Source organism: Gadus morhua, unplaced genomic scaffold (assembly GCF_902167405.1).
Source record: "Gadus morhua unplaced genomic scaffold, gadMor3.0, whole genome shotgun sequence".
Lineage (NCBI taxonomy): Eukaryota > Metazoa > Chordata > Actinopteri > Gadiformes > Gadidae > Gadus > Gadus morhua.
The window spans coordinates 17,501-37,500 of record NW_021963958.1 but is presented as its reverse complement, the minus strand read 5'-3'; the positions used below and the strand labels follow the sequence as shown (position 1 = coordinate 37,500).

At 53.5% G+C, this 20,000-nt stretch overlaps 1 protein-coding gene across 4 annotated transcripts in view; it reads right to left on the bottom strand.

Moving 5' to 3' along the window:
- Window positions 1-20,000, bottom strand: part of unc80 (unc-80 homolog (C. elegans)) — a 74,378-nt gene that overhangs the window by 39,038 nt on the left and 15,340 nt on the right. For 3 of the 4 annotated variants that reach the window (XM_030349893.1, XM_030349890.1, XM_030349891.1), the window contains exons 9-23: window positions 19,106-19,234; window positions 18,982-18,984; window positions 17,334-17,553; window positions 16,980-17,120; window positions 16,184-16,458; window positions 15,455-15,808; window positions 15,181-15,312; window positions 10,498-10,645; window positions 7,915-7,965; window positions 6,368-6,516; window positions 5,616-5,779; window positions 4,964-5,053; window positions 4,202-4,410; window positions 1,816-1,922; window positions 921-1,059 (exon numbers count right to left, since the gene is read on the bottom strand). In XM_030349893.1, coding sequence (XP_030205753.1) covers window positions 921-1,059; window positions 1,816-1,922; window positions 4,202-4,410; window positions 4,964-5,053; window positions 5,616-5,779; window positions 6,368-6,516; window positions 7,915-7,965; window positions 10,498-10,645; window positions 15,181-15,312; window positions 15,455-15,808; window positions 16,184-16,458; window positions 16,980-17,120; window positions 17,334-17,553; window positions 18,982-18,984; window positions 19,106-19,234 — 2,311 coding nt within the window. The remainder of the gene's footprint in view (window positions 1-920; window positions 1,060-1,815; window positions 1,923-4,201; window positions 4,411-4,963; window positions 5,054-5,615; window positions 5,780-6,367; window positions 6,517-7,914; window positions 7,966-10,497; window positions 10,646-15,180; window positions 15,313-15,454; window positions 15,809-16,183; window positions 16,459-16,979; window positions 17,121-17,333; window positions 17,554-18,981; window positions 18,985-19,105; window positions 19,235-20,000) is intronic. The other variant, XM_030349892.1, reaches the window with a different exon arrangement.

Here is a 20,000-nt window from a genome sequence, read left to right as displayed (position 1 = left end):
TGGCTAACGTGCGTAGCATCGTACGGCAGGAAGACGGAGCCTTGTGGACACAGAATCACGCATTCTTCAGCGACATTTCTTCTACTTTGTATTTTTGGTGTTCTAGGACAGTTGGTAATTTTTTTGAGGGACAATAGAATAGGGATGTAGAAAGTTTAGAAACGATCAAGATTTTAAATGCAGTTGTTGTTGTTGATATCGTCTCATAAAGATATACATACTAAAATAAGGTATGATTGGCAAAGTGTTAGAGGTTTTACTAGCATGTTCAGCACGGGCCGTTTTCAGGCCATCTCATTGTTAAAATAGCAAATTAATTAACTATAATTAAGGCTTGGAGACGAGGCTAGGGGACCAGGCAAGTAATCTAGGCTAAGGTTAAAGGCTAGGAGCCGAGGCTAGGGGACAAGGCTAGGAGTCAAGGCTAGTAGCCAAGGTAAGCACGATGGACAGGAAACACAACGACGACGACGACGATGGACACAGGAACGAGAGAGAGACAGCAAGAGAGAGACAGCAAGAGAGAGACAGCAAGAGAGAGAGAGACAGCAAGAGAGAGAGAGACAAAAAGAAAGAGACAGCAAGAGAGAGACAGCAAGAGAGAGAGAGACAGAGAGAGAGCGAGAGCGAGAGACAGAGACAGAGACAGAGCGAGAGACAGAGACAGAGAGCGAGAGACAGAGCGAGAGACAGAGAGAGAGAGAGAGAGCGAGAGGGAGAGGGAGAGGGAGAGGGAGAGACAGAGACAGAGACAGAGACAGAGACAGAGACAGAGAGACAGACAGAGAGCGAGAGCGACAGAGCGAGAGCGAGAGAGAGAGAGAGAGAGAGAGAGAGAGAGAGAGAGAGACGGTACGGTAGAGACAGGGTGAGAGAGAGCGGCCGGGGGGACGGGGGTGCGATCCGCCCAGGATCTCTACCGTCTTTCTCCTCAGTGTGGTGAAGTTTGGAGGGGTTCCTCCTGCCCGACCTCCATTTACCGAGACGCTTGAAGAAGTTCTCCTCCTCGTCCGCACCGGCCACGCCCTCCGACAGCTTGACCGCACTGGTGAACTTCACCTGGAACACAGGTACACACACACACACACACACACACACACACTGGTGAGTTCACCTGGAACACAGGTACACACACACACACACTGGTGAGTTCACCTGGAACACAGGTACACACACACACACACACACACACTGGTGAGTTCACCTGGAACACAGGTACACACACACACACTGGTGAGTTCACCTGGAACAGGTACACACACACACACACACACACACTGGTGAGTTCACCTGGAACACAGGTACACACACACACACTGGTGAGTTCACCTGGAACACAGGTACACACACACACACACACACACACTGGTGAGTTCACCTGGAACACAGGTACACACACACACACACACACTGGTGAGTTCACCTGGAACACAGGTACACACACACACACACACACACACACACACGTACACTGGTGAGTTCACCTGAAACACAGGTACACACACACACACACACTGGTGAGTTCACCTGGAACACAGGTACACACACACACAGAGATTGGTGACTTCACCTGGAACACAGGTATTCAAACACACTGCTGAACTTCACCTGGAACACAGGGGCACACAGACAGGTGACGTCAGGTGCACACAAACAAACAGGTGAGTACACCTGTGACACACAGGTTAATACACCCAGGTGCACTTCAAGTGAATCACAGGTTAATCCATGGGTAAACCTCACCGGGGATACACAGGTCAACACAGATGAACACACACGTAGATGATCCGCTGGGTCTCTGGGTTAGGCTCTGACCTTTGAACTCTGGCGTATGAAAGAGAGTCTGTCCACGGAGCTGATGTCCAGCAGGTCCTCCACACCGTCCGTCAGTCCCGAGAGGGACGATCGCTTCAGCCAGTTACCTAGGAGTTAACAGGGAGGAGGAGGAGTTAACAGGGAGGAGGAGGAGGAGTTAAGAGGGAGGAGGAGCTAACAGGGAGGAGGAGGAGTTAACAGGGAGGAGGAGGAGTTAACAGGAAGGAGGAGGAGGAGTTAACAGGGAGGAGGGGCACAGGGATGGACTGGGATGACCAGGAACACAAGGTTTCATGGCAATGGGATGGAGGGTTTCCATGGCAACGGCGGAAGGGAGGGCTTTCATAGCAACGGGTGACAGGGAGTGTTTCGACGGCAACGCGGGGGAGGGAAGGTTTCCATGGCAGCGGGAGAGAGGGAGAGGTTTCCACGACAACAGAAGGGAAGGAGGGTTTCCATGACAGCGGGGGGGCGGGGGTCTCCCGGCCAGCGGGGGGGGGGGGGGGGGGGGGGGGGTATATGACCCTTGACCTACGTAGGACAGAGAGCGTGAGTGGCAGGCGGACTGTCCCACGGCATGCTACAGGGGACAAGAAGGAACGCCAGAACCGACCAATCAGAGATGAGGTGAGCTGACAACGGAGCAATCAGAGATGAGGTGAGCTGGTAACGGACCAATCAGAGATGAGGTGAGCTGGTAAGTGCCCAATAGGAGATCGGCGGACACTTGGGGAGTCTTGTTAGAATGAAATGTTAGAATGCAGTGAGATGCAGCGTCACATCACACAGCGTGGCATCTAACAGGACGATATCATACAGTATGACATCAAGACAGCATGTCAGCATGACATCACACAGCGTGGCATCTAACAGGACGATATCATACAGTATGACATCAAGACAGCATGTCATCATGACATCACACAGCGTGGCATCTAACAGGACGATATCATACAGTATGACATCAAGACAGCATGTCAGCATGACATCACACAGCGTGGCATCTAACAGGACGATATCATACAGTATGACATCAAGACAGCATGTCATCATGACATCACACAGCGTGGCATCTAACAGGACGATATCATACAGTATGACATCAAGACAGCATGTCATCATGACATCACACAGCGTGGCATCTAACAGGACGATATCATACAGTATGACATCAAGACAGCATGTCATCATGACATCACACAGCGTGGCATCTAACAGGACGATATCATACAGTATGACATCAAGACAGCATGTCATCATGACATCACACAGCGTGGCATCTAACAGGACGATATCATACAGTATGACATCAAGACAGCATGTCATCATGACATCACACAGCGTGGCATCTAACAGGACGATATCATACAGTATGACATCAAGACAGCATGTCATCATGACATCACACAGCGTGGCATCTAACAGGACGATATCATACAGTATGACATCAAGACAGCATGTCATCATGACATCACACAGCGTGGCATCTAACAGGACGATATCATACAGTATGACATCAAGACAGCATGTCATCATGACATCACACAGCGTGGCATCTAACAGGACGATATCATACAGTATGACATCAAGACAGCATACAGTATGACTTCATGACAGCATACAACATCAGTCAATAGAAGGAGGGTCTATAGGAGGAGGGTCTATAAGAGGAGGGTCTATAGGAGGATGATCTAAAGGGGGAGGGTCTATAGGAGGAGGGTCTACAAGAGGAGGGTCTATAGGAGGATGGTCTACAGGAGGAGGGTCTATAGGAGGAGGATCTAAAGGGGGAGGGTCTACAGGAGGAGGGTCTATAAGAGGAGGGTCTATAGGAGGATGGTCTACAGGAGGAGGATCTAAAGGGGGAGGGTCTACAGGAGGAGGGTCTATAAGAGGAGGGTCTAAAGGAGGAGGGTCTACAGGAGGAGGGTCTACAGGAGGAGGGTCTACAGGGGGAGGGTCTACAGGAGGAGGGTCTACAGGGGGAGGGTCTACAGGGGGAGGGTCTACAGGAGGAGGGTCTACAGGAGGAGGGTCTACAGGAGGAGGGTCTATAGGAGGAGGGTCTACAGGGGGAGGGTCTACAGAAGGGGGGCCTGAAGGAGGAGGGTCTACAGGGGGAGGGTCTACAGGGGAAGGGTCTACAGGAGGAGGGTCTTCAGGGGGAGGGTCTTCAGGAGGAGGGTCTACAGGAGGAGGGTCTATAGGAGGAGGGTCTTCAGGGGGAGGGTTTACAGGGGGAGGGTCTACAGGGGGAGGGTCTACAGGAGGAGGGTCTATAGGAGGAGGGTTTACAGGGGGAGGGTCTACAGGAGGAGGGTCTACAGGGAGAGGGTCTTCAGGGGGAGGGTCTACAGGGGGAGGGTCTACAGGCGGGGGGCGTTACCGATGGGCAGCTTGAGTTTCTTGCGGAGGGAGATGCGTCGGGAGCGGGAGCGTGTGCGGCGGTCCGTGGTGGTCCCGGAGTGGGCGGTGGTGCACTCGGACGTGTCCTGTTCTGATTGGCTGCTGGTGTCGCTGGCCGCGCTCTGGGACTTAAACATCTTCCTCCAGAAGTCCTTCCTGCCCAGGAGGGCTCCGGGGAGCTGCTCTTCACTGAGGGGGGAGGGGGGGGGGAGAGAGGAGAGGAGAGGAGAGAGGAGGAGAGGAGGTGGAGAGAGGAGGAGAGAGGAGAGGAGGAGGAGAGGAGGAGAGAGGAGAGAGGAGGTGGAGAGAGGAGAGAGGAGGAGAGAGGAGAGGGGAGAGAGGAGAGGAGAGAGGAGAGAGGAGAGAGAGGAGAGGAGGAGGAGAGGAGAGAGGAGAGGAGGAGGAGGAGGAGAGAGGAGAGGGGAGAGAGGAGAGGAGGAGGAGGAGGAGGAGGAGAGAGGAGAGAGGAGAGAGAGGAGAGGAGAGGAGGAGGAGAGGAGAGAGGAGAGGAGGAGGAGGAGGAGAGGAGAGGAGAGGAGGAGGAGAGGAGAGAGGAGAGGAGAGAGGAGGAGAGGAGAGAGGAAAGGAGGAGGAGAGGAGTGTCAAGGATAGGAGAAGGAGAAACAGAGGAGGAGGGCAGGAAGTGAGACTAAGTGATCTCCTGTATGGGACATCCCCATCCTCTCCTGTAAGGGCCTTCAGTGTTGCATGATGGGAGATGTAGTCCCAGGGGGTGACTCACTGTTCGGGGGTCTGGGGGGGTCGGCTGGAGATGTAGCTGTGGCACTCGTCAGCAGCCCCCGACAGAGGACCCCTCTCCCCCGCCTCCGACCTGACACACACACACACACACACACACACACACACACACACACAATGCCCACACACACACACACACACACACACACACACAATGCCCACACAAACACACACACACAAACACACACACACACACACACACACACACACGATCGATGCACAAACACACACACACAATGCACAAACATACAAACACACACACACACGCATGCACACACACACACACCCACACACGCACACACACACACAGTCAACTCAAACCATGACATGGGGGCGGCGGCGTCCCTCAGAGCACTGGGAGGGCTGTGATTGGTGGAGGGCTGTGATGGGTGGAGGGCTGTGATGGGTGGAGGGCTGTGATTGGTGGAGGGCTGTGATGGGTGGAGGGCTGTGATTGGTGGAGGGCTGTGATGGGTGGAGGGCTGTGATTGGTGGAGGGCTGTGATGGGTGGAGGGCTGTGATGGGTGGATGGCTGTGATTGGTGGAGGGCTGTGATGGGCGGAGGGCTGTGATTGGTGGAGGGCTGTGATGGGTGGAGGGCTGTGATTGGCGGAGGGCTGTGATTGGTGGATACCTGCGGGGCGCGGCCGTCTTGGCGTCCTCCCGGTCGTCGGGCTTCTTGCCGGCGGCCACCTTCTCTGCGCTGTCCAGGAGCGCGCTCAGAGCGACCCGCCGGAACACGTTCCCGTGGGACTCCTTAATGAACTGGACCAGCTGACGGATGTCACAGTACAGACCCTGGGGAGAGGAGGGGGAGGAGGGGAGGGGGGAGGAGGGGAGGGGGGGGGGGGGGTGAGGAGGAGGGGGGTTAAAAGTGTACATAATGAAATACATAATATGGTACACAAGTAAGTACATTTATATGTGTTTATTTAAAACATAAATATTAGGCTAAATGTGTATAATACACACCACATTGCAGGTAAAGGTATTTAATAACTAACTAACTAACTATAGAATAATTAAAAAAGTTTGATCACTTAAACATAGTGAGTAGGTGAACTTAAAGCTGCTGTAGGGGATATTTGAGAATGTTAAGAGAGAGCAGAGAAGATCCAGATTTAGAAACTTAACAACCCCCCAAAAAGAGATCTGCTCCCTCCTCCACTACGGCTCTCCTCCAGTGGGAACCCTTGCATCTTACGCACCTGTGATTGACAGGCAAGACGGTTCCCTGAACCAATCAGGGAAGAGATGCCCTGCCATTCAGAAATGAGGGGGGGGATCAAATCCCATAATAAACATCAGATCTCTAATCTCACCTACAGCACCTTTAAAAATCCCCCTGACCCCCCCCCCCGCGCTCCGGCAGCAGATGGTACGGACCAGGTTCTCGGAGCTGTGCAGCTCGTGGGTGGTGGAGGCACAGCGTGTGATCAGGGACTTGAACATGCAGCCCACCACCACCGCCTCCATGCTCTGGGCCAGCGACTTGCAATCCCCCGTCGTGAAGTTGTTCCCGAAGCCCGCCTTGTCTGGGCGGAGGCGGGCGGGGCGTACCATTACACACACGGGGAGAGGAGGTTAGTCTCAAGAATACATCCTGCTTTAAATAGAGTACAACCTGTGTTAATTAGAGTACATCCAGTATTACATAGAATACATCCTGTTTAGATATAAGGCAAGATATCCCCTGTGTGTACTTATGCTGGTTTATATATGAATACAGGTGTACTACTTATACTGGTTTATATATGAATACAGGTGTACTACTTATGCTGGTTTATATATGAATACAGGTGTACTACTTATACTGGTTTATATATGAATACAGGTGTACTACTTATACTGGTTTATATATGAATACAGGTGTACTACTTATACTGGTTTATATATGAATACAGGTGTACTACTTATACTGGTTTATATATGAATACAGGTGTACTACTTATACTGGTTTATATATGAATACAGGTGTACTACTTATACTGGTTTATATATGAATACAGGTGCAATAGTTATACTAGTTTATATTTGAATACATGGTGTAATACTTACACTGGTTTATATTTGAATACATGGTGTACTACTTATACTACTTTTCTTTTGATTATATATACATATATACAGTATTTTTTTGATGGATATCTTTAGTAACTGCTTTGGCGATGTTGATATTTATTTCCCTTGCCAATAAAGTTCTATGATTTGAGTTGATTACAAAGAGTCTAACAAACACTGAAACAATACGACAGAGGGGGGGAGGGGGGATGGACAGGAGGAGAAAATCTGAAGCGAATGAGTTGGCGGGGGGGGGGGGGGCTGTGGGGGGGTGAAGCAAACTGAAAGGAATTCTGGGATTCGTAGCAAAGATTACATGCCTGTGAATGAGTCCCCCTACTGAAGCCTGTCTGATACCTCAATCCATCCCTCTCTCTCTCTCTCTCTCATCCTCGCGCTCTCTCTCCCTCTCTCTCTCCCTCGCTCTCTCTCTCTCCCTCTCTCTCTCCCTCGCTCTCTCTCTCTCCCTCGCTCTCTCTCTCTCTCTCCCTCGCTCTCTCTCTCTCTCTCTCTCTCCCTCGCTCTCGATCCAACTCTAACTCTAACTCTAACTCTCTCTCTCTCTCTCTCTCTCTCTCTCTCTCTCTCTCTCTCTCTCTCTCTCTCGCTCTAACTCTCCCTCTCCCTCTCCAAGTCTCTCTCTGTCTGTCTCTCTACCATAAGGGTCTCAATGAGAGAGGGGGGGAGAAGTGGGAGGGAGGAGGAGGAGCAGGGGGAGGAGCAGGAGAGGGTGTGATTGGGGGAGGCGGGCGAGTATCTCATCAGCTGGTTGTATTAGTAATTGATTATGATCAATAATCGATAATCAACAATGTATTGATTGATGGTTATTGATTAAAGATGATTATTGATTATTGATTACGGGTAACTACCTATGTTTCTTTTTTTGGCCCTCCGCGATCTTTCCCCTGCACTGCCGTACTCTGGAAGAGAAAAGAGGCGGGCACACAGGTTGATTGACAGCACGGACGTGTGCGTGTCGGTTGGGGCGCCAGCCCGACACGCACACGCACAAAACACACACACATACCACACAACAAACAGCGCACAACATGCTCACACACACACAAAGACACACGCACACACTTGCGCACGCACAGAGTATACAGACACAGAGATACTCATGGCTTGGGTAACTTGCCAATGCCGTGTTCCTCCAATGGTTGTGAGGTACTCGGTCGATACAGACACAATGCAATACTCCATACTGCAGTATTCTGGGTATTGGATACTGGGTACTACATTTTTGTGTACACAGAGATTGAGATATTGCAGTGTACTGGGTACTGAATACTACTTTACTGGTCACATAGAGGTAGAGGTACTACAGCATTCTAGGGCCTTAGAGATACTGCAGTATTCTGGGACCTTAGAGATACTGCAGTACTCTGGGTATTGGGTAGTGAATACTACGTTAGCGGCCACATAGAAGTAGAGATACTGCCGTATTCTGGGACCTTAGAGATACTGCAGTACTCTGGGACCTTAGCGATACTGCAGTACTCTGGGACCTTAGCGATACTGCAGTACTCTGGGACCTTAGCGATACTGCAGTACTCTGGCTCAGTACCATCAGTCCTGGTGCTACAGAGCCGCGGGCTGAAGCAGAGCTGCGTGGGACGACCACGCCGTAGGATTGGCAAGTCCTCAGAACGAGTGGAGGAGGAGATGAGGAGGTGGGGGTTCTGGGAGACTGGCCCACCGATCAGGAGGAGGTACCCACACATCACGCGTGAACTGGGCTGGGGTTCTGTCTTGACTGGGCTAGCATAACATTTTGAGGATGTGGCTTGTTAGCTAGTAGTGCTAGCGGGTGGGAGGGTTGGTTATTTGTAAGGTAGCCGTTGTGGGGAACGAAAAGCAGAACCTTGTTGTTGTCTGCACTGGTGAATGAAACTCGCTCACAGTAGACGGTGAGTCAGTCTGTTAACCATGAGTCTGTCTGTCTACGTTAAGATCAGATCAAAAAAATCTCACCTACTGCAGCTTTAAGAAAATCAACCCTTGTTTTAAACACATTTACCTAGCAAGTAGCGTTAGCATAGTTCTTTAGCTCGCAGTACATCTAGGTACACTACAATCAATGCTAGTTTTGAGCTAGCAGGATGTTAAGGTCGCCTACAAGCGTATTGTCATACTGGACGCCCCTGATTCCCAGTGCATTATGGGGCATTGTTTTCGTTCACCGCTGGCCAGTGCCCCCCAGAGTGCTGGGCAGCTCCCCCCCCCCCCCCCCCTGAGCGGTCGGCCCAGCGGGCCAGAACACAGAAGTCTGGAGGGCGGATGGAGGGAAGAAAGGAAAAATGGAGGAGGAACGAGGAGAAGTACAGCACAGTGGAGACAGGAGGAGGAGGAGGAGGACAGAGATATCAAACAGAGTGCTGGAGAGGGAGTTGTGAGTGAGTGGTGACACAGTAGCAGCTCAGTGAACCTCCGTGTTGTACCGCCTAGAGCCACCAGAGGGAAGCACAGCAGCACCCTGGACACCAGACCAACACACAGACTGTGTGTGTGTGTGCATGTGCGTGCATGTGTGTTTGTGTGCGTTTGTGCCTGCCCATGCTTGTGTCTGAGATAGTCAGTTTGGGGTGGCTGATACACTATATAAAAGCGCTTTGAGTGGCCACTGGTAAGAAAGACGTTATATAAATGCAGTCCATTTGCTATAACTGAGTCAGCTATGAATACTTTTGGTTGTAGGTACTCCGATTCCGATTGGATGCTTCTGACCGTTGTCACCGTGTAAGGAGGACAATTTGCTCAGATGCTTTGGCTATAGGCCCAGACGTAGGCGTTCTGAGAGGACCAGACTTACTGTCACTAACCGGCTCCATGGAGAAGGCTCAGAGGACCAGACTTACTGTCAGTAACCGGCTCCATGGAGAAGGCTCAGAGGACCAGACTGTCGCTAACCGGCTCCATGGAGAAGGCTCAGTGGACCAGACTTACTGTTGCTAACCGGCTCCATGGAGAAGGCTCAGAGGACCTGACTTACTGTCAGGTACCGGCTCCATGGAGAAGGCTCAGAGGAACTGACTTACTGTCAGTAACCGGGTCTATGTAGAAGGCTCAGAGGACCAGACTTACTGTCGCTAACCGGCTCCATGGAGAAGGCTCAGAGGACCTGACTTACTATCGGTAACCGGCTCCATGGAGAAGGCTCAGAGGACCAGACTTACTGTCGCTAACCGGCTCCATGGAGAAGGCTCAGAGGACCTGACTTACTGTCAGTAACCGGCTCCATGGAGAAGGCTCAGAGGACCAGACTTACTGTCGCTAACCGGCTCCATGGAGAAGGCTCAGAGGACCTGACTTACTGTCAGTAACCGGCTCCATGGAGAAGGCTCAGAGGACCTGACTTACTGTCAGTAACCGGCTCCATGGAGAAGGCTCAGAGGACCTGACTTACTGTCAGTAACCGGCTCCATGGAGAAGGCTCAGAGGACCAGACTTACTGTCGGTAACGGGCTCCATGCAGAAGCCCAGGAAGGCGTGCAGGAAGTCCACGATGTTGTTCAGCGAGTCCTTGTTGACGTAGTCCCGCATGGTCTGACGGAACTGGAGCTTGTTCAGCTTGTAGAGGCTGGTCAGGCAGTTCTGGGCCTGGGGTCAGGGTCAGGGGGGATGTTGGGGTACAGGTTGTAAGTATGTATCAAGTGTGGTTAATTTGTAACCCTGTCCTGTCTCTTTACCAACTGTCTAACCCCTCACTCACTCACTCACTGTCTAACCTTCGACTCCCTCACTAACTCATGCAGTAAAGCAGTTAGCCAACTGTTGGGAGATAACAACAGATGTACACCTCGCCAACCGATATTCTACCCCTTCATGATCTAGTCTCTCGCCGAGCTCTCAGTGTGGTGAGTCAGGGGAGTGAGGCGTGGCTGGTCCTCATGTGATAGCCCTGGACTAAAGGACTTAGGACTCAGTGACTCAGTATGAAACAAGTGCAAAGGAATGCTTTGGCCTCCGCCTGCCATAACAAAAAGGTGTTCTGCTGAGGTGCCTTGAGGTGTGTTGAGGTGTCCTGAGGTGTGTTGAGGTAGGTTGAGGTGTGTTGAGGTGTCCTGAGGTGTGTTGAGGTGTCCTGAGGTGTGTTGAGGTGTGTTGAGGTGTGTTGAGGTGTGTTGAGGTGTTCTGAGGTGTGTTGAGGTGTGTTGAGGTGTCCTGAGGTGTGTTGAGGTGTCCTGAGGTGTGTTGAGGTGTCCTGAGGTGTGTTGAGGTGTCCTGAGGTGTGTTGAGGTGTGTTGAGGTGTGTTGAGGTGTGTTGAGGTGTGTTGAGGTGTGTTGAGGTGTGTTGAGGTGTCCTGAGGTGTCCTGAGGTGTGTTGAGGTGTGTTGAGGTGTGTTGAGGTGTGTTGAGGTGTCCTGAGGTGTGTTGAGGTGTGTTGAGGTGTCCTGAGGTGTGTTGAGGTGTGTTGAGGTGTCCTGAGGTGTCCTGAGGTGTCCTGAGGTGTCCTGAGGTGTGTTGAGGTGTCCTGAGGTGTCCTGAGGTGTGTTGAGGTGTCCTGAGGTGTGTTGAGGTGTGTTGAGGTGTGTTGAGGTGTCCTGAGGTGTGTTGAGGTGTCCTGAGGTGTGTTGAGGTGTGTTGAGGTGTCCTGAGGTGTGTTGAGGTGTCCTGAGGTGTCCTGAGGTGTTCTGAGGTGTGTTGAGGTGTGTTGAGGTGTGTTGAGGTGTCCTGAGGTGTGTTGAGGTGTCCTGAGGTGTGTTGAGGTGTGTTGAGGTGTGTTGAGGTGTCCTGAGGTGTGTTGAGGTGTCCTGAGGTGTCCTGAGGTGTCCTGAGGTGTGTTGAGGTGTGTTGAGGTGTGTTGAGGTGTCCTGAGGTGTGTTGAGGTGTCCTGAGGTGTGTTGAGGTGTCCTGAGGTGTCCTGAGGTGTCCTGAGGTGTGTTGAGGTGTCCTGAGGTGTGTTGAGGTGTGTTGAGGTGTGTTGAGGTGTGTTGAGGTGTCCTGAGGTGTGTTGAGGTGTGTTGAGGTGTGTTAAGGTGTCCTGAGGTGTGTTGAGGTGTCCTGAGGTGTGTTGAGGTGTGTTGAGGTGTCCTGAGGTGTGTTGAGGTGTCCTGAGGTGTCCTGAGGTGTCCTGAGGTGTGTTGAGGTGTCCTGAGGTGTGTTGAGGTGTGTTGAGGTGTCCTGAGGTGTGTTGAGGTGTGTTGAGGTGTCCTGAGGTGTGTTGAGGTGTCCTGAGGTGTGTTGAGGTGTGTTGAGGTGTGTTGAGGTGTGTTGAGGTGTGTTGAGGTGTCCTGAGGTGTCCTGAGGTGTCCTGAGGTGTGTTGAGGTGTCCTGAGGTGTCCTGAGGTGTGTTGAGGTGTCCTGAGGTTTGTTGAGGTGTCCTGAGGTGTGTTGAGGTGTGTTGAGGTGTGTTGAGGTGTCCTGAGGTGTGTTGAGGTGTCCTGAGGTGTGTTGAGGTGTCCTGAGGTGTGTTGAGGTGCGTTGAGGTGTCCTGAGGTGTCCTGAGGTGTGTTGAGGTGTGTTGAGGTGTGTTGAGGTGTGTTGAGGTGTCCTGAGGTGTGTTGAGGTGTGTTGAGGTGCGTTGAGGTGTCCTGAGGTGTCCTGAGGTGTGTTGAGGTGTCCTGAGGTGTGTTGAGGTGTCCTGAGGTGTGTTGAGGTGTCCTGAGGTGTCCTGAGGTGTGTTGAGGTGCGTTGAGGTGTCCTGAGGTGTCCTGAGGTGTGTTGAGGTGTCCTGAGGTGTGTTGAGGTGTGTTGAGGTGTGTTGAGGTGTGTTGAGGTGTGTTGAGGTGTGTTGAGGTGTCCTGAGGTGTGTTGAGGTGTGTTGAGGTGTGTTGAGGTGTGTTGAGGTGTCCTGAGGTGTGTTGAGGTGTGTTGAGGTGTGTTGAGGTGTGTTGAGGTGTGTTGAGGTGTGTTGAGGTGTGTTGAGGTGTCCTGAGGTGTGTTGAGGTGTCCTGAGGTGTGTTGAGGTGTGTTGAGGTGTGTTGAGGTGTGTTGAGGTGTGTTGAGGTGTCCTGAGGTGTGTTGAGGTGTCCTGAGGTGTCCTGAGGTGTGTTGAGGTGTGTTGAGGTGTGTTGAGGTGTCCTGAGGTGTGTTGAGGTGTCCTGAGGTGTGTTGAGGTGTCCTGAGGTGTCCTGAGGTGTCCTGAGGTGTGTTGAGGTGTGTTGAGGTGTGTTGAGGTGTGTTGAGGTGTGTTGAGGTGTGTTGAGGTGTCCTGAGGTGTGTTGAGGTGTGTTGAGGTGTGTTGAGGTGTTCTGAGGTGTCCTGAGGTGTCCTGAGGTGTGTTGAGGTGTGTTGAGGTGTGTTGAGGTGTCCTGAGGTGTGTTGAGGTGTGTTGAGGTGTCCTGAGGTGTGTTGAGGTGTGTTGAGGTGTGTTGAGGTGTGTTGAGGTGTGTTGAGGTGTCCTGAGGTGTATTGAGGTGTGTTGAGGTGTGTTGAGGTGTGTTGAGGTGTGTTGAGGTGTGTTGAGGTGTGTTGAGGTGTCCTGAGGTGTGTTGAGGTGTTCTGAGGTGTGTTGAGGTGTGTTGAGGTGTGTTGAGGTGTCCTGAGGTGTGTTGAGGTGTCCTGAGGTGTCCTGAGGTGTGTTGAGGTGTGTTGAGGTGTCCTGAGGTGTGTTGAGGTGTCCTGAGGTGTCCTGAGGTGTGTTGAGGTGTCCTGAGGTGTGTTGAGGTGTCCTGAGGTGTGTTGAGGTGTCCTGAGGTGTCCTGAGGTGTGTTGAGGTGTGTTGAGGTGTCCTGAGGTGTGTTGAGGTGTGTTGAGGTGTGTTGAGGTGTGTTGAGGTGTCCTGAGGTGTGTTGAAGTGTCCTGAGGTGTGTTGAGGTGTCCTGAGGTGTGTTGAGGTGTCCTGAGGTGTGTTGAGGTGTGTTGAGGTGTCCTGAGGTGTCCTGAGGTGTGTTGAGGTGTGTTGAGGTGTCCTGAGGTGTGTTGAGGTGTCCTGAGGTGTGTCGAGGTGTCCTGAGGTGTGTTGAGGTGTCCTGAGGTGTGTTGAGGTGTCCTGAGGTGTGTTGAGGTGTCCTGAGGTGTGTTGAGGTGTGTTGAGGTGTCCTGAGGTGTGTCGAGGTGTCCTGAGGTGTGTTGAGGTGTCCTGAGGTGTCCTGAGGTGTGTCGAGGTGTCCTGAGGTGTGCCGAGGTGTCCTGAGGTGTGTTGAGGTGTCCTGAGGTGTGTTGAGGTGTCCTGAGGTGTGTTGAGGTGTCCTGAGGTGTGTTGAGGTGTGTTGAGGTGTCCTGAGGTGTGTTGAGGTGTCCTGAGGTGTGTTGAGGTGTGTTGAGGTGTCCTGAGGTGTCCTGAGGTGTGTTGAGGTGTGTTGAGGTGTCCTGAGGTGTGTTGAGGTGTCCTGAGGTGTGTTGAGGTGTGTTGAGGTGTGGTGAGGTGTGTTGAGGTGTGTTGAGGTGTGTTGAGGTGTGTTGAGGTGTGTTGAGGTGTCCTGAGGTGTGTTGAGGTGTGTTGAGGTGTCCTGAGGTGTCTTGAGGTGTGTTGAGGTGTCCTGAGGTGTGTTGAGGTGTGTTGAGGTGTGTTGAGGTGTCCTGAGGTGTGTTGAGGTGTCCTGAGGTGTCCTGAGGTGTCCTGAGGTGTCCTGAGGTGTGTTGAGGTGTCCTGAGGTGTGTTGAGGTGTGTTGAGGTGTTCTGAGGTGTGTTGAGGTGTCCTGAGGTGTCCTGAGGTGTGTTGAGGTGTGTTGAGGTGTGTTGAGGTGTCCTGAGTTGTGTTGAGGTGTCCTGAGGTGTGTTGAGGTGTGTTGAGGTGTTTTGAGGTGTGTTGAGGTGTCCTGAGGTGTCCTGAGGTGTGTTGAGGTGTCCTGAGGTGTGTTGAGGTGTCCTGAGGTGTGTTGAGGTGTGTTGAGGTGTGTTGAGGTGTCCTGAGGTGTGTTGAGGTGTCCTGAGGTGTCCTGAGGTGTGTTGAGGTGTCCTGAGGTGTGTTGAGGTGTGTTGAGGTGTGTTGAGGTGTCCTGAGGTGTGTTGAGGTGTCCTGAGGTGTGTTGAGGTGTGTTGAGGTGTTTTGAGGTGTGTTGAGGTGTCCTGAGGTGTCCTGAGGTGTGTTGAGGTGTCCTGAGGTGTGTTGAGGTGTTCTGAGGTGTGTTGAGGTGTCCTGAGGTGTCCCTGAGGTGTGTCGAGGTGTCTTGGGGTGTGTTGAGGTGTCCTGAGGTGTCCCTGAGGTGTCCCTGAGGTGTGTCGAGGTGTCTTGGGGTGTGCCCCTGACCTGCATGCGGAGGCGGTCTCCCGACAGCCCGCGGTGCCCCTCCCCACAGCCGAAGGCGCAGCCCAGGGACTTGACGATCTTGATGAGCATGCTGAGGGCCAGGCGATGGGTGCTCAGGGGGGAGCCCTCCCCCTGGAGGAACAAGAGAGGCTCTGACCGGGGGCGGGGACAGGGCAGACAGACAGACAGACAGACAGACAGACAGACAGACAGACAGACAGACAGACAGACAGACAGACAGACAGACAGACAGGCAGACAGACAGACAGACTACCTTGCCGCTGTCGTCCTTGTTGTTCTTCAGGTCGTCCTTGCTTCCCTGGCCACTCCCTCCCCCGCTCCCCCCACCTCCATCCCCTCCCCCTCCTCCCCCTCCTCCCCCTCCTCCTCCTCCCCCACCGCCCCCCCCTGTTCCGGCCCCTGTCCCCTGGGTCCCGGGTCCGTCCAGGTTCTCCTTGTCCTCCTGCTTGCCGGTCTTGCCGGTCTTGCCGGGCCCGGCGGCGGCGGTGGCGGCGGCGGCCGGGACCACGCCCAGCTGCAGCAGGCTGTCGATGATGCTGAGCGCCACGTCACAGATCCTTGAGCTGATGTCGTGGCTCAGGACCGCGTAGAGCGCCCGCAGAACCGCCTGCAAGTGGGGGGGGGGGGGGACCAGAGGTCAGAGGTCAGACCCGGAGGCAGCCTTAACGCTGCGCTAAGATCTGGGGTCGTCAATAATGCCGATCAATTGTTCAATAAAAACTCTGATAAATTGTACAATAAAAATTCTGATACATTCTCCAAGAAAAACACTGATTCATTTCCAAAAAAAATATCGGGTAAATTCTAGCGGGATGAGACTTTTGCATTATTGTTTGTCAAACAAACAATAATTGCATACACTAAGTGCCAGGACGTGCAAACATACAATAAGTGTGTACATAAGGGGTGATATTATGACACCAGGTGTGAGTGTGATGAGCCGTGGGCAGCGTGGGGTCCCCCCCCGGCCCCCGGGACTCACGGTGAGGTCCAGCATGCCGTTCTTCAGGATGAAGTGGTTGGTGCCCTCGATGCTCTCGCCGTCCTCCAGGCAGGAGTAGTTGATGCAGGAGTCGGTGAGGCTGCGCGGCAGGTTGGAGCAGGCCAGCGGCTCCGAGGGGAGGGCGTCGTGCGCGGCGGCGGCCGGCGTGCACAGCTTCTTCATGTGCTCCGTGAAGAAGTCGGCGTAGCCCACGTTGAAGGAGGCCACCGTGGTGTTGAAGGCCGCCATGGTGATGGTGGAGATCTGGGAGCGTACTGCAGGGGGCGGCGGGGAGCAGAGAGCAGGATCACGGAGGCTCTATGCTAGGTGCTAAGCTTCCCGGACGGTGCCGCCGTCTGAGCGGCTGTTGCTAGGTGCTAGGCTCAATGCTAGGTGCTATGAGCTAGGTGCTATGTGCTAGGCTCTATGCTAGGTGCTAGGCTCTATGCTAGGAGCTAGGTGCTAGGAGCTAGGTTCTATGCTAGGTGCTAACCTTCGCAGACGGTACCGTCTGGTTGTTGGGGTGCTAAGCTCTATTGGGGTGCTAGGCTCTATGCTAGGTGCTAGAGGCTAACCTTCGTGGATGGTGCCATTTGAGAGGCTGTTGGGGTGCTAAGACCTATGCTAGGTGCTAGGATCTATGCTAGGAGCTAGTTGATAGGAGCTACGTTCTATGCTAGGTGCTAGAGGCTAACCTTCGCGCACGGTGCCGTCTGCGTGGCTGTTGGGGTGCTAGGCTCTATGCTAGGAGCTAGTTGCTAGGAGCTAGGCTCTATGCTAGGTGCTAGAGGCTAACCTTCGCGCACGGTGCCATCTGCGTGGCTGTTGGGGTGGTCCGGGAGGTCCCGGAGCAGAGAGTGGTGGGAGTGGGAGTGTTTGGCGCTCAGACTGTCTGCGTCGACGGCCGTGTCCGTGCTGCCGCGGCGCGCAAACCTCCCTGGACACACACACACACACACACACACACACACACACACACACACACACACACACACACACACACACACACACACACACACACACACACACACACACACACACACAATATTGTCAACAAAGTTGGATATATCACCCTCCACCTCACTTCCTCCCCTCCTCCCCTCCTCCCCCCTCCCCCTCCCCCCCCCCCCCCCCCCCCCCCACACCTCACCCATGATGGTGGCCTGCCAGCCCGTCCGGTCCAGCGTGCGGCGGTCCTCCCCCAGGCCGGAGAAGCTCCCGAAGGAGAAGGCGCTGCGGGTGGGGGAGACGTCCAGGTGCTCGTCGTGGAGCAGGGAGGGCACGCCCATGCGGCGCTGCCGCTTCCTGCCCGCCTGGTGCGACGGGATGGAGCCCTTCCGCTCACGCTCCTCCGCACGCCGGTTCTTAAACTGGGGGGGGAGACAGAAGGGTTAGGGTGAAGCAAGGAGAGAGGGTTAGGGTGAAGCAAGGAGAGAGGGTTAGGGTGAAGCAAGGAGAGAGGGTTAGGGTGAAGCAAGGAGAGAGGGTTAGGGTGAAGCAAGGAGAGAGGGTTAGGGTGAAGCAAGGAGAGAGGGTTAGGGTGTAGGGGGTAGGGGGCGAGGAGAGAGGGTTAGGGTGAAGGGTGTAGGGGGCGAGGAGAGAGGGTTAGGGTGTAGGGGGTAGGGGGGGAGGAGAGATGAGGGTTCGGGTGTAGGGAACAAGGAGAGGAGGGCGTAGGGAACAAGGAGAGGGAGGTGTAGGGAACAAGGAGAGGAGGGTTAGGGCATAGGGAACAAGGAGAGGAGGGTTAGGGCGTAGGGAACAAGTAGAGGAGGGTGTAGGGAACAAGGAGAGGAGGGTGTAGGGAACAAGGAGAGGGGGGTTAGGGCGTAGGGCACAAGGAGAGGAGGGTGTAGGGAACAAGGAGCGGAGGGATAGGGCGTAGGGAACATAGAGAGAGGGGTTAGGGTGTAGGGAACATAGAGAGAGGGGTTAGTGTGTAGGGAACATAGAGAGAGGGGTTAGTGTGTAGGGAACATAGAGAGACAAGAAAAGAGGAGAAAGGAGAGAGAGGGAGGCAGAGAGAAGTAGGGGAGATAGGAGGAGGAGAAGACAGGAGAGAGGAGGGGAGAGAGGAGGAGGAGGAGGGGAGAGAGGAGGGAGGAGAGGAGGGAGGAGGGGAGGGAGGAGGGGAGAGAGGAGGGAGGAGAAGACAGGAGAGAGGAGGGGAGAGAGGAGGAGGAGGGGAGAGAGGAGGGGAGAGAGGAGGGAGGAGAGGAGGGGAGAGAGGAGGGGAGAGAGGAGGAAGGAGGGGAGGGAGGAGGGGAGAGAGGAGAGAGGGAGGACAGAGGAGGGAGGAGGGGAGAGAGGAGGAAGGAGGGGAGATAGGAGGGAGGAGAGGAGGGAGGAGGGGAGAGAGGAGGGGAGAGAGGAGGGGAGAGAGGAGGAAGGAGGGGAGGGAGGAGGGGAGAGAGGAGGGAGGAGGGGAGGGAGGAGGGGAGAGAGGAGGGAGGAGGGAGGAGGGAGGAGGGGAGGGAGGAGGGGAGAGAGGAGGGAGGACAGAGGAGGGAGGAGGGGAGAGAGGAGGAAGGAGGGGAGAGAGGAGGGAGGAGGGGAGAGAGGAGGGGAGAGAGGAGGGGAGAGAGGAGGAAGGAGGGGAGGGAGGAGGGGAGAGAGGAGGGAGGAGGGAGGAGGGAGGAGGGAAGAGAGGAGGGAGGAGGGGAGAGAGGAGGGAGGAGGGGAGGGAGGAGTGGAGAGAGGAGGGAGGACAGAGGAGGGAGGAGGGGAGAGAGGAGGGAGGACAGAGGAGGGAGGAGGGGAGGAGGAGAGGAAAGGAGAGGAGGCGGCGCAGGACTCACCTTCTGAAGATGTCGGAGGCCGGGTCGACGGAGAGGAGGAGGAGAGAAGAGAGGAGGAGAGTGAGAGAGTGGAGGGGAGGAGAGAGGAGAGAGGAGAGGAGCTGAGGGAGGAGGCGGGACCGACCTTCTTGAAGAGGTTGAGGCCCAGGTCTGAGGACAGGTCGGGGACGGCCTGCCTCCGCAGGTTGGTGAGGGACACCTTGGAGAAGGTCTCGGCGCTCAGGGAGTCCTCGTTGGCCTTCAGACTCATGTCCTGGACGCACAACAGTGACACAACACAACGTCAACACACAACCAAAAGTCAACGCACAACACGCAACACAATGTCAACCCACAACACCCCATATCACAACACAACGTTAACCCACAACAACCCATATAACAACACAACGTTAACACACAACAACCCATATAACAACACAACGTTAACACACAAAACATTAACACAGAACACCCACACATACAGCACAATGTTAACACATTCAAAACAAAAAGCCACGTATACAACACAACGTTTACACACAACAAAAAACACAACATCAACACAAAACACCCACACATACAACACAACGTTAACACACAACACAACGTTGACACGCAACAACCCATATAACAACACAACGTTAACACACAACAACCCAAATAACAACACAACGTTAACACCAACAACCCATATAACAACACAACATTAACACACAACAACCCATATAACAACACAACATTAACACACAACAACCCATATAACAACACAACGTTAACACACAACAACCCATATAACAACACAACGTTAACACACAACAACCCAAATAACAACACAACGTTAACACCAACAACCCATATAACAACACAACGTTAACACACAACAACCCATATAACAACACAACATTAACACACAACAACCCATATAACAACACAACATTAACACACAACAACCCAAATAACAACACAACGTTAACACCAACAACCCATATAACAACACAACATTAACACACAACAACCCATATAACAACACAACGTTA